The sequence below is a fragment of the Myxine glutinosa genome, chromosome 7, assembly GCF_964187855.1.
Source record: "Myxine glutinosa chromosome 7, kmMyxGlut1.1, whole genome shotgun sequence".
Taxonomy (NCBI): Eukaryota; Metazoa; Chordata; class Myxini; order Myxiniformes; family Myxinidae; genus Myxine; species Myxine glutinosa.
The window spans coordinates 109,861,726-109,875,507 of record NC_136267.1 but is presented as its reverse complement, the minus strand read 5'-3'; the positions used below and the strand labels follow the sequence as shown (position 1 = coordinate 109,875,507).

The 13,782-nt window shown below is 46.4% G+C and overlaps 1 protein-coding gene across 5 annotated transcripts in view; it reads left to right on the top strand.

Annotated features, from left to right (window-relative positions):
- The window catches only part of LOC137431586 (hyccin), a 576,074-nt gene that overhangs the window by 544,864 nt on the left and 17,428 nt on the right, over positions 1-13,782 (top strand). For all 5 annotated transcript variants that reach the window (XM_078782117.1, XM_078782116.1, XM_078782119.1 and 2 more), the window contains exons 5-6: positions 2,910-2,987; positions 8,607-8,722. In XM_078782117.1, the coding sequence (XP_078638243.1) occupies positions 2,910-2,987; positions 8,607-8,722 (194 nt within the window). The remainder of the gene's footprint in view (positions 1-2,909; positions 2,988-8,606; positions 8,723-13,782) is intronic.

Genomic DNA, 13,782 nt, shown 5'->3' with positions numbered 1-13,782 from the left:
GAGAAAGAGGTGCGAAATTTTTCCAAGATGGCGCCTGTACCACGTGACCTATGACATCAGAATTATCATTAAAATATTCTACAGGAGGAGGCGCTCCGATGGTGAAAATTTCGTGTCAATTGGACCAAGAATTGCAGAGAAAAAAATTCATACTGATCGAATCGAGCGTTGCAATTGTCGAATTATGACGTTATCAACATACCTTATTCCCCAAGGGGAGTACTTGACAATGAGCCACATTTCAAATTTTTCCATTGAGCGGTTTGGGAGACGTAGAGGTGCAACTTTTTAAGATTTTTCCAAGATGGTGCCTGTGCCATGTGACCTATGACGTCATAATTATCATTAAATAAATTCTACAGGAGGAGCCGCTCATATTCTGAAAATTTCATGTCCATTGGGCTAACAATTGCAGAGGATTTTTTTTTTTCATACTGATCAAATGAAGCATTGTACTTGTCGAATTATGACATCATAATGAAAGCATCGATGACATCATGAGTATATCTTATTCCCATGAGGAGTACTTGACAATGATCCATGTTTCAATTTTTTCCATTGAGCGGTTTGGTAGATATGGAGGTGTAACGTTTTTCCAAGATGGCACCTGTACCATGTGACCTATGACGTCATAATTATGAATAAAAAAATTCTACAGGCGGAGGCACTCCTATGGTAAAATTTCGTGTCAATCGGACCAACGGTTGCCGAGAAAATGAATTTTTTAAATGCAGACACGTACGCATGCAACCGAATGCCTAACCCTGCTTTTCGCTTCGCGAGCGCAGGGTAATTACCAATAGCTGGCAGGACTGAGTCAATCGGACAAGTGTCGGTTCTGCAAGGTAGAAACAGAAAGCACGAGCCAATTCCTATCGGGATGTAAAAAAAACTCATGTCAGAACAGCTGTACACCGAAAGGCACAGCAAGATATGTAGAGTAATCAACTGGCACATCTGCAAAAGCTTCAATATCCCAATTCCACAAAACTCATGAAAACATGAACTGAAAGTAATCATGGAAAGCAAGGAAGTAATGCTCACATACGGCCTGATGATCCCATCGAATGTGAACATTGAAAACAAAGCATTGTGACCGGATATACTCCTTAGGTGCAAAAAAGAAAAGAAGGCATTGCTAATTGAGGTGTCAGTACCCAGCAATTTTGACCTAAATACCGCAGAAATAAAGAAAATGATCAAATAGCCAAAACCTGAAGAATGAAATGAAAAGACCATAGAAGCTGAAGAGTGCCAAAATTGTACCAGTGATTAATGGAGCAACGGGAATGATAAAAAACGAACCTTCAGAGATCTTAAACCCCATCCCTGGGAATATTATGACAAACGAACTGCAGTTGTAAGCTGTCTGGAGCTCGGTGACAATCCTCAAATGATCCCTCGGGACAAAACTTTGGGAACAAGAAAACCTCACAGCTTGGTCCATGAATCATTGAAACATTATCCCTTATTGAAACGGAGGTTGATACATCGACACCTGGAAGGCTCCATTCCACCTTCTGAAACCTGCCTAAGGGGGTAACAACCAAAGACACACACACACACACACACACACACACACACACACACACACACACACACACACACACACACACACACACACACACACAATTAGCTTTGCTTTGTTTTGTCGCTTTGTCGGCTTCCTTACTCAAAATATAATTGATCCCAAACAGTATTTCCATTGATGCCATAATATACACTATTGATGCCATAATATATTGATGGCATAAGGTACGGGTTGGTAGTTTCATTGTCCCCCGTCGCACCGCGGAGCGAAAGGGGGACTATGGTTTTCCCCTCCGTCCGTGTGTCCGCCCATGCGTGCGTGCGTGCGTACGCGAAGGACCGCATTCGAATTTGGTGTGTGGGTGCAACCCACGTCAAAATCCAAGATCGCCGCCGCCATGTATGTCTGACGCCATGTATGTCTGAACCTTGTGAGCGGAATATCTTGAAAAATAAGCGAAGTACCAACTTCTAATCTGGTGTGTGGGTGTATCTCGGCATAAGGAAGAACGCTATTGAAAATTGGGTCGCCACGTCAAAATCCAATATGGCCGCCACCATATATATGTCTGAACCTTGTGAGCGGAATACCTTGAAAAATAAGTGAAGTACCAACTTCTAATTTGGTGTGTGTGTATCTCGGCACAAGGAAGAACGCTATTCCAAATTGGGTCGCCACGTCAAAATCCAAGATGGCCGCCGCCATGTATGTCTGAACCTTGTGAGCGAAATATCTTGAAAAATAAACGAACTACTAACTTCTAATCTGGTGGGTGGGTGTATCTACGCATAAGGAAGAACCCCATTGAAAATTGGGTCGACACGTCAAAATCCAAGATGTCCGCCGCCATGTATGTCTGAACATTATGAGCGGAATATCTTGAAAAATAAGCGAAGTACCAACTTCTAATCTGGTGTGTGGGTGTATCTACGCATAAGGGAGAACGCTGTTGAAAATTGGGTCGCCACGTCAAAACCCAAGATGGCCACCGCCATGTATGTCTGAACCTTGTGAGATGAATATCTTGAAAAATAAGCGAAGTACCAACTTCTAATCTGGTGTGTGGGTGTATCTACGCATAAGGGAGAACGCTGTTGAAAATTGGGTCGCCACGTCAAAACCCAAGATGGCCACCGCCATGTATGTCTGAACCTTGTGAGATGAATATCTTGAAAAATAAGCGAAGTACCAACTTCTAATCTGGTGTGTGGGTGTATCTACGCATAAGGGAGAACGCTATTGAAAATTGGGTCGCCACGTCAAAACCCAAGATGGCCGCCTTGCGTCTTCCACTTTGTCAACTCACATCACTTCACCGACGGGGGACCTAGGCGTAACGCTTGTTTTACTAGTCTTATAAACCATTGCTGTTTTTCAGGAAGTTAGAAGTCTGGATGGTGACATGATGTCATCTTTTGTGGTGCCCTCTCTTTCACAACCTTCTGTTTACCATGAGGTGAGGTTAAAAAAATGTGGGCTGTAGCAGGAGGGAATAGAGATAGAGGGGAGGGAAAAGAGAAGGGAGGGGAGTTAGTATGGAGAGGGGTAGAGAGGAAACAAGTGAGGGGAGAGAAAATGGGGGAGAGTGAGTTGGCTGAGGTGTTAGGGATGGAGAATGGTGGGGGAGGGAGAGTGAGTCAGGAGAAAAAATGAGGAAGTGAGGTTTCTTTTTCACAAGGGTCCAGGCTCTTGGAGTAGCTAAATAGCAGCAGGTTTACAGACTTCCAAAGGGTGTGTGTGTGTGTGTGTGTGTGTGTGTGTGTGTGTGTGTGTGTGTGTGTGTGTGTGTGTGTGTGTGTGTGTGTGTGTGTGTGTGTGTGTATATATATATATATATATATATATATATGTGTCGATGTGTGTCGATGAACTTGCACAAGGAGGAATAACAGAAACTAATAACAATGGCTCAGAGAATAATTTAATGGGAAATAATTGGTGTGTGTCGAAGATATTGTGGATGTGCATGGGTGAGTGCAACATGTAGTGATGGGTAGCACATTTGGAGGACTGAAGTGAGGAAGATTTAGTGGAGATGGGCAACCAGCTTGGAATTTGGGAGAGTTATCAGGTGAGGGCTTCTTGAAGAACACATACTTGGAATGGCTAGTAGAAGGCATAGGTAGGTTTGGGCAGAAGGCAGGAGCAAGGTCAGATGTAGGTTTGTATAAAATATTGCCCACCAACATGCCACTGATAGGAATGTGACAGTTCCCAGGTATCTGCCTCCTGTGATTCCAATGATGCAGGAGACTGTTTATGACCACCTAAAGAAGGAGAAAGTTTAGAAGCAGAACCAGTGCAGAGTGGGGGTCTCCGTGAAGCTCCATATAAAAGCCTGAAACATCGTGATGAGCTCGATGTGGCTCAGGAATGCCTTGGTTCTACGGAGATACCCAGGTAGGGATTAGCAGTTGATGCCATTTTGTTGATATGTGGCACATATTGAGGTCAAGGGGGTTCCAGGAACTACACCTTTTCCAGTGGTTATCTAGAGAAGTGGATTTGTTGGTTTGATTGCCGATCCTTGTAGAGAGACAGTGTGAGAGCACGCGACCTGCCAGCTTTGAACATCATATGCTAGGCAGCTGTCTAGCGGCTTTTCTCGTCCAGGTGTAATGAAAGGGATTCGGCAGCTGGTGTTTTGCAAGTGATGTACCATTCTGCACAGTGTGGAATGATTAGCAAAATAATAATGTCCATTTTCAAGACAATTGGACGGATCATTGATATCGCTAAAAATAGCGTAGGTCCTAAGATTATGTCTTGAAGGGAAAGATGTTTTTTTTTTGTTTTTTTTTTAATACAAGATCGAGGCTCGTGAAAGAGCCAACATTAATCACACAAAAAGTCAAACCGACACAAACCGACACATAAAACACAAAATACGGGGAGCGGTAGACAAGATGGGAGAGAGGGGGAAGGACACAAACACAACATTTGAGAGCAGGGACATCGAGAGAACTGTGGGAGGGAGAGGGCTTGGGGAGAGGTGGGAGAGGTATAAAACATATGGACACTGCAAGGACTTCCAGGAAAGAAGTTGGAATTTCGAAAAAATGTATCTGGGGTGAATTAGCGGGGGTAGAAAAGATCAAGGTTTTGGATGGGGGAAGATAAGAGATGGTGGTGAACAGCTGTTTTAAAGACCTGGAGGGAGGAATGGGATTGAAGGGAGTGGGGGAGTTTGTTCCAGAGGTGGGAGAAAAGGGGAATGAAAGAGTGAAGGTGAGCAGAGAGCCTAGATTTTGGCAGTTTAACCATAAGAGGGTTGCTGGCATATCTTGTGCGACCTGTAGGAATATTTGGGGGACAGAGCACAGAGAGAGCTGGGGCAGCAAGGCCGGAGAGGAGTCGGTAGAAGACAAAGACCACCAACCTGCCTGCGGTGAGTGAGTGAAAGGCCCTCGGAGTTAGCTTCATCGCAGGAGATTCCAATGATTCTGAAAGCTTTGGCTTCAACAGCGTGAAGCCGAGTTAGGTGTGAGGCAGGAGCACCGGCCAAGAGGGGAGAAAAGTATTCCATTGAGCTGTGGATGAAAGCCTTGTATGTGGTGAGGAGCTCAGGTGTGCCAAGGAAGGACTTCGCACGCCGGAGGATGCCCAGTCGGCGACTGCCTTTGGACGCCAGCTTGGAAATGTGGTTTTCCCAAGAAAGATCATGGCAGATCGTGAGACCCAAAAGCTTGAGCGACAGAACTTCTTGGAGAGGATTGTTGAGAAAGTAGGTGGCAGGGTTTTCCAGTCGGTCTTTTCGGAGAGACATCGTAAGAATGTGAGATTTGTCAGGATTGAAAGACATGTTCCACTTGTTTGACTAGTCTGTGATTTTGTCCAGGTCTGCAGTGAGTGAGGAAGCTGCAGGCTGCTGATCTGAGGGATGAGGAATTGAGCGGCAGACAGTGGAGTCATCAGCAAAGAGATAGAGAGGATTTTCCAGAGAGTCGGAGAGATCGTTGATGAAGACCAGAAAAAGCACAGGGCCCAGAACACTACCTTGGGGAACTCCAGCCAGAACAGGAAGGGGTGATGAGAGAAATCAAATCAGGGCCACACGTTGACTACGACGAGAGAGGAAGTCCGCAAGCCATGTGTGGAGATTTCCATGGATACCATAGGAGGAGAGTTTGGTGAGCAGAGCTGAGTGCCAGACTGTATCGAAGGCACGTGATATGTCAAGGGAGACAGCTCTGACTGCCTGTTTGGCATTCAGGACCTCCATCCATTGTTGAGACAGCAGAAGCAACATGTCCAGAGTAGAATGACCTGGTCTGAATCCAAATTGATGATCGGAGATCAAGCCATTGGAGAAGAGGAAGGATTTGATATCCGAAGCAATAATGGATTCCATGACTTTGCTTATAATTGGGAGCAGGCTGATTGATCTGTAGTTGCAAGGATCTGTTTTTGCACATTTTTTGTGTAAAGCGGTAATGTTTGCTGATTTCCAAAATGCTGGCAGATGACCTTGAGCAAAAGAGAGGGTGAAAAGAACAGAGAGAGGGTGAGATAGAGTGGCAGAGCAGGATTTTAGTACCCGTGGGCTGATGCCATCTGGTCCAGTTGCAGAATCAGAATTGAGGTTTGACAAAAACTTCTCCACCTTATCAGGAGAGAAGGAAACAGAGTTCAGGAGCAGTTGGGTTCGACTGGAAAAGGTGGGAACAGAGAGAGATGGGTTTGGGACACAAGATTTTGAGGCAAACACAGAGTTGAGGCATTCGGCTTTGTCACGTGCGGTGTCAACTGTGTAGCCATTTGAGGTGAGAGAGGGGATGGAGGGGGAACAAACACCTGAAACGGATTTGACCAGACACCACCAGGATTTGGAGGAAGGAGACAGGTTTGAGAGTTCATTCTTGAGTGTGGAGAGATAGTGCTTTCTGGCACACCCTTGTTCCGAGCTTGGTGGAAGGAACTGAGTTTGCCTTCAGTTGGATTTGCCTTCCAAGAGGCAAAGGCAAGTTGTTTCAGGGCAACTGCCTCACCACAAGATTCAGTGTACCATGGACGGGATGAAGGGTAAGACAACTGAAGATGACATGGGATAAATCTGTGCATGAGAGAGAGCAGTTTGCTTTGGAAGAATTCCCAGGAAGAGTTGATGTCAGAGGCAGTAGAGATGGGAGACCAGTCCAGATGATTGATGGCTGCTTGCAGCCCGTGCCAGTCGGCCTGAGTGAAATGCCAGACTCGTCGGCGCTGAGGAGGCTCTCTGAGAATGGCCAGAGAGATGTCCACTTTAACAAGCACATGATCAGAAGAACCGATTGGAGCAGAAGAAGAGCAGCAGACATTTGCAGAGAAGTTTGTCATAACCAAGTCCAGAAGAGAAGATGTTCCGTTGACTGAGATCCGGGTCGGGAAATTGACAGATTGTGTCGGTCCCAATGAGTCACAGAAGTCCTTTGCTGAGGTGCCATGGCTGGTGAGAGAGGAACCCACACCCAGCCAGCTGGCATGATAACAGTTGAAGTCGCCACATATGAGGAAGAGAGAGTTGGGATGAGTTGATAGAAGTTGGTCCATGTTGTCAGACAGGGACATGTAAATGGAGTCATCACTGTTTGGAGGACGGTACAGAACACACATGAACAAAAGGTGGGAGCGAAGAGGAAGCCGTAGCCAGAGGTAATCCTGGGGGTGGGATGGAGAGAGGGCAGTGCAAGGAGAGTGAGGAAGAGAGTTTTTGATAAAGATAGCAACCCCACCACCAGGACGAGGCTCAGGTCTATCATACCGGAGGAGGGAGTAACCAGGAAGAGATATTAAGGAATCAGAGACATTTTGAAGGAGGAAAGTTTCTGTTAAGCAGATCAAGTCTGGATTGTCAGAAGCAACCTGAATGGAGAGATCAATCAGGTTTGAGCAAAGGCCCCGGATGTTTCAGGTCCATATCGTTAATGAGGAGAGAGGGGGAGCATCGGGTGCAGGACAGGGGAGGGGAGGGGTAGGGGCAGATGAAGGATGACAGGGGAAGGTAGGAAGAGCAGTTGATAGTGTGTCAGAGATTACAGAAGAGTTACAAGAAAGGGAAGGATGAGGACGAAAGGTTTGATGGTGAAGGGATGAGGCACAGTGAGGGGTTCTTTGAGGGGTGGCAGAGGAAAGTAGAAGGTTGGGGGAGGTGGAGGTATGAGATAGAAGGGAGATGAAGTCGGGAGGAGGCAGCTTTGAGAAGGAGGTGGGAGGGGGGAGAATTGGAGAGGGATGGTCGGGGAGGAGATTTGAAGGGGAGGGGTTGGGGGGAGTTTTGAAGGGGAGGGGTTAGGGGGGTGTGTAGGAGGGGAGGGGTAATGGGGGAGTTTAGGAGGGGAGGGGCAAGGGGGGAGTTTAGAAAGTGGATGATTAATGAAAGACGAACATTTATAACAAATTGGATTTATTGTCATTTTCAAGTTAGCGATCCGTTTAAGAACGATAGAGGAGGGGTGGAATGAATGTGAATTTACAGCATGTAGTGAGAAAGAATTATAAGAGATTGAATTTTTTTTGGAAGTGGAATGAGTAAATTTGAAGAACTTTGAAGGGAAAGATCATGGGAAAGGACATATCAATTGCCTCCTGCTGTTTCTGCTCATTGAGGAATTCAGACAACCGCTTTGAAGAGTGGACCTCAAATACCGAAGCAGGACAACAGATAAATCGAGGCTGCATACCAGACAATATAAAAGTTTTCTTGGACATACAGAGAGTTGGCTTGAACCTCTTGCTTGTGGTAGTGGAAGTGCTGCAGTAAACAATTCTGTGACCAAATTTGGTGAAATCCTCTAAAATCATCAGGCAGTTATTTATCCACGCCAGTGATTGACAAAACAGGGACGCCGGGCTTGCTCGAAGCTGGCGTCAGTCTCGCGTGACCATCCACCATCTAATGGAATAGTAGAAATTGATGGGAGGGAGTGTGTGTATGGAGTGGGGGAGGGGCAGGGCAGTGAGTAGTCCAGAGGGAAAATGGAGGAAGAGCGAGTCTGGAGGGAGTGTTTGGAGAGGAAATTGGGAGAGGGTCGGGGAGTGAGTCTGGAGTGAAAATGGGTGGTGCTTTCTTTCTTACCGTGTGCTTTTTTTTTTACAGCCTTGTGCATTTGGCTCATTTGGATTCACAGACTACATGATCCAGAAGAGTAAAGTGAAAAAATTGGTTTACCATCGGGAAATTCATCACCACGAGTGGATAACAGCCCAGAATAGGTGAGCACATGGTGTGTGTGCGTGTGTGTGTTATGCATGCCTAGAAATGAGAGAGCTCTCTGTCCATTTCTTTGTCTGTGCCCTTCTATGTTTAAAATAAATTAGTGAATTACTCAGCAAATACGCATCTCTGTTGATAAACACTTATTTTTCAACATACTCCCCTGGAACATCTACATACTTCTGTCACCACTTCACAAGGTTATGGATGTCCTCTTACTGAAATGATGTTGCTTGGTCCCTGATCTATTCCTGCACCACCACTTGGAGCTCTCGTCATCACTGAACTTGCGACCAAGAAGAACTTCCTTCATCAGGACAAACATGAAAATTCGGACTGGAAGATGGATTGGGTAATGGTTAAAAAGCAAACCCCTCATTGCATTGCACTGTAGTCCTCACTGTGTTGGCACGTGTTGACGTATTGCGGAATTACATCAGAGTTCAGTACATCACGATGGTTTGTTCGTGTTGTTGGCTTAAATTTTGTTCCTTGCACTTGTTGTGCTGCAGCCAGAATTGTTTCAATAGGAGTTTGTTGCATTTGCTACTGTTTCATGGTACACATTGAAGTGCGTGACAAGAACATCCTTCTGGTCCAAGAATATTGTCATCATCACTTTCCTGACACTTGGACATGACTTGAACCTTTTTGGTGTTGGTGATGATGCGTGCTTCCATTCCATGTATTCCCATTTATACTCGTGTTTGGAATATTGAACATATCTTTCGTCTGTGGTGATGATAGTGCCAAAAATGCATAGCTTTCAACCTTACATCGCTGGCGAAGACCAGAAAATTCGCAAACGTGTCTGTGTTCATCAGTTAGTATTTTGGCACCCACCAATCGCACTTTTTTTTTCTCTATTCTTTTTTTTGTATACAAGATTGAGGCTCGTGTAAGAACTAACATTAATCAGACAAAAAAAACATGGACGCACAAAACATACAATAAAGGGAGCGGGAGACGAGATGTGGAGAGAGAGGGAAGCACACAAGTACAACAGCAGAGAACAGGGACATCGGGAGATCTGTGGGGCAGAGAAGGCTTGGGGGGAGGAAGCATGGGAAGGGGGGAGGGGAGGGGGCGGGAGAGAAATAAAACACATGGACACTGCTAGGACTTCCAGGAAAGAAGTTGTTATTTCAAAAAAGTGGATCTGGGGTGAATTAACGGCGGTAGAAAAGATCAAGGTTTTGGATTGGGGGAAGATAAGAGATGGTGGTGAACAGCTGGTTTAAAGACCTGGAGGGAGGAGTGGGATTGAAGAGAGTGAGAGAGTTTGTTCCAGAGGTGGGAGAATGAAAGAGTGAAGGTGAGCAGAGAGTCTTGATTTTGGCAATTTCACCAGAAGAGGGTTGCTGGCAGATCTTGTGTGACCTGCAGGAATATTTGGGGGACAGAGCACAGTAGTCCGTGGGCTGAGTAGGGTTTACATGTACCCCCCCCCCCCCCCACAACTTAACTTCCCGGGTATGTCCATGTACCCCCCACTCGTGGGGTTAGGAAAAACCATGTTAACAGAAAAAAAACTCATTCCCTCATAGTTTGACCTCTGGTGACCTCATTAGTGACCTCATTTGCATATAACACATATCATTGTAAAGAGTGTCCCAGGACAAACATTTTGAGGGGTCATATGCAACCATAGGATGACGAGGTAAAAAGTTATGGCCATTTGAATTTCGCCTACCCCTAATTTTCGGAAATCACTGACACAGGGGGGTAACATCAAAATATGCGTGGGACGTACCTTGGGAATGAGTTTTTTTTCTGTTAACATGGTTTTTCCTAACCCCTAGAGTGGGGGGTACATGGACATACCCGGGAAGTTAAGTTGTGGGGGGGGGGGGGTGCATGTAAACCCTGCCCAGCCCACGGACTACAGATAGAGCTGGGGGAGCTAGGCCGGATAGGAGTCTATAGAAGACAGAAAGACGACCTACCTGCCTGCGGTGAGTGAGTGAAAGGCCCTCACAATCGGCTTCATCATGGGAGATTCCAATGATTCTGAAAGCTTTGGTTTCAACAGCGTGAAGCCGAGCTAGGTGTGAGGCAGGAGCACCAGCCCAGAGGGGAGAGCAGTATTCCATTGAGCTGCAGATGAAAGCCTTGTATGTGGTGTGGAGCTCAGGTGTGCCAAGGAAGGACTTCGCACGGCGGAGGATGCCCAGTCGGCAACTGGCTTTGGAGGCCAGCTTGGAAATGTGGTTTTCCCAGGAAAGATCATGGCAGGTAGTGAGACCCAAAAGCTTGAGTGACACAACTTATTGGAGAGGATTGTTGAAAAGGAAATGGGAGGGTTGTCCAGTCGGTCGTTTCGGAGAGACATAGTGAGAGTGTGAGATTTGTCAGGTTTGAAAGACATGTTCCACTTGTTTGACCAGTTTGTGATTTTGTCCAGGTCTGCAGAGAGTGAGGAGGCTGCAAACTGCCGATCTGAGGGATGAGGAATGGAGCGGCAGAGAGTGGAGTCATCAGCAAAGAGATAGAGAGAATTTTCCAGAGAGTCGGAGATATCATTGATGAAGACCAGAAAAAGCACAAGGCCCAGAACACTGCCTTGGGGAACTCCAGCCTGAACAGGAAGGGGAGACGAGAGAAATCCATTCAGGGCCACATGTTGACTATGACCAGAGAGGAAGTCCGCAAGCCATGCATGGAGATTTCCAGGGATACCATAGGAGGAGAGTTTGGTGAGCAGAGCGGTGTTTAATTGTGTAGCCATTTGAGGTAAGGGAGGGGATGGTGGGGGAACAAAAACCAGAAACAAATTTGTCCAGATGCCACCAGGACTTGGAGGAAGGAGACAGGTTTGAGAGTTAATTCTTGAGAATAGAGAGATGGTGCTTCCTGGCTCTCCTGAAGGTAGACACACACTTGTTCCGAGCTTGGTGGAAGGAACTGAGATTGCCTTCATTTGGATTTGCCTTCCAAGAGGTAAAGGCAAGTTGTTTCAAGGCAACTGCCTCACCACAAGAGTCAGTGTACCCTGGACGGGAGGAAGGGTATGACGACTGATGACGAGATGGGATAAATCTGTGCATGAGAGAGAGCAGTTTACTTTGGAAGAATTCCCAGGAAGAATTGATGTCAGAGGCAGTGGAGATGGGAGACCAGTCCAGATTATTGATGGCGGCTTGAAGACCATGCCTGTCGGCCTGAGTGAAATGCCAGACTCGTCGACGCTGAGGAGGCTCTCTGAGAATGACCAGAGAGATGTCCACTTTTACAAGCACATGATCAGAAGAACCGATTGGAGCAGAAGAAGAGCAGCAGACATTTGCAGAGAAGTTTGTCATAACCACGTCTAGAAGAGAAGATGCTCTGTTGACTGAGATCTGGGTTGGGAAATTGACAGATTGTGTCAGTCCCAATGAGTCACAGAAGTCCTTTGCTGAGGTGCCATGGCTGGTGAGAGAGGAACTCACACCCAGCCAGCTGGCATGATGACAGTTGAAGTCGCCACATATGAGGAAGAGAGAGTTGGGATGAGTGGATAGAAGTTGGTCCATGTTGTCAGACAGCGAAATGTAAATGGAGTCATCACTGTTTGGAGGACGGTACAAAACACATGTGAACAAAAGGTAGAAGCGGAGAGGAAGCCATAGCCAAAGGTACTCCTGGGGGTAGGGTGGAGAGAGGGCAGTGCAAGGAGAGTGAGGAAGAGAGTTTTTGATAAAGATAGCAACCCCACCACCAGCACGAGGCTCGGGTCTATCATACCGGGGGCGGGAGTAACCAGGAAGAGATATTAAGGAATCAGAGACATCTTGAAGGAGGAAAGTTTCTGTTAAGCAGATTACGTCTGTTTTGACAGAAGCATCCTGTATGGATAGATCAATCAGGTTTGAGCGAAGGCCCTGGATGTTTGAGGTCCATATCATTAAGGAAGAGGGAGGGGGAGCATCGGGTGCAGGCCAGAGGAGGCGAGGGGTATGGTAAGATAAAGAAGAAGAAGAGGAGGAGGTAGGGAGAGCTGTTGATAGTGTGTCAGAGATTGCAGAAGAGTTAGGAGAAAGGGAAGTATGAGGAGGACAAAAGGTTTGATGGTGATGGGAAGAGGCACAGTGAGGGGTTGCTTGAGGGGGGGCAGAGCAAAGTAGAAGGTTGGAGTTGGTGGAGGTATGAGATAGAATGGAGTCGAAGTGGGTAGGAGGCAGCTTTGAGGGGGAGGGGAGAAGGGGGGAGAATTGGAGAAAGATGTTAGGGGGGGGCGGAGATTTTGAAGGGGAGGAGTTGGGGGGAAGTTTTTTTTAGGGGAGGGGGAAGGTGGGAGATTTGGAGGGGAGGGGTGAGGGGGGAGAATTGAAAGGGAGGGGTGAGTGGGGAGAATTGAAAGGGAGGGGTAAGGGGGGAGTTTTGGAGGGGAGAGGTTGAGTGGGGTAGTTTTGAAGGGGAGGGGTTGGGGGGAGTTTTGAAGGAGAGGGGTGAGGGGGGAGTTTAGGAGGGGAGGAGCGAGGGGGGGTTTAGGAGGGTAGGGGTGATGGGAGAGTTTAGGAGGGGAGGGGGGAGTTTAGGAGGAGAGGTGTGAGTGGGGAGTTAGAAAGTCGATGATTAATGAAAAACGAAAATTTATTACAAACTGGGTTTATTGTGATTTTCAAGTCAGAGATCCGTTTGAAAACGATAGAGGGGTGGAATGAAGGTGAGTTTAGAGAATGTAGGGAGGAAGAATTGTAAGAGATTGAAAATTTTTTGAAGTGGAATGAATTGAAGAGGAAATTGAAAAAAGCCTTTTAAATAGGAAGAAAAACCGCGTGTTGTAATAAACCACTGAATAAAACACTGTAGGGGAAAGTTCAAACATATGTAAATAATATTTAAACAAAACCGTGAAAAATAATCTGGCAAAAGTCTCTAAGTGAGGATGTGGATTTGAGAAAGAAGGAGAAAGGGTTGAGTGAGTCTGGAGGAAACTAGAGTTGGAAAGGCTAGAGAGTTGGAAGAAAAAGGAGATGAAGGGTGTTTGGTTTCTTTGGGGAAAAGTTTGGTGAAAACCAAACTTTTGTGGATTATGGCATGCACTGTACCATGAGGCAGATCCATAATAGCAACG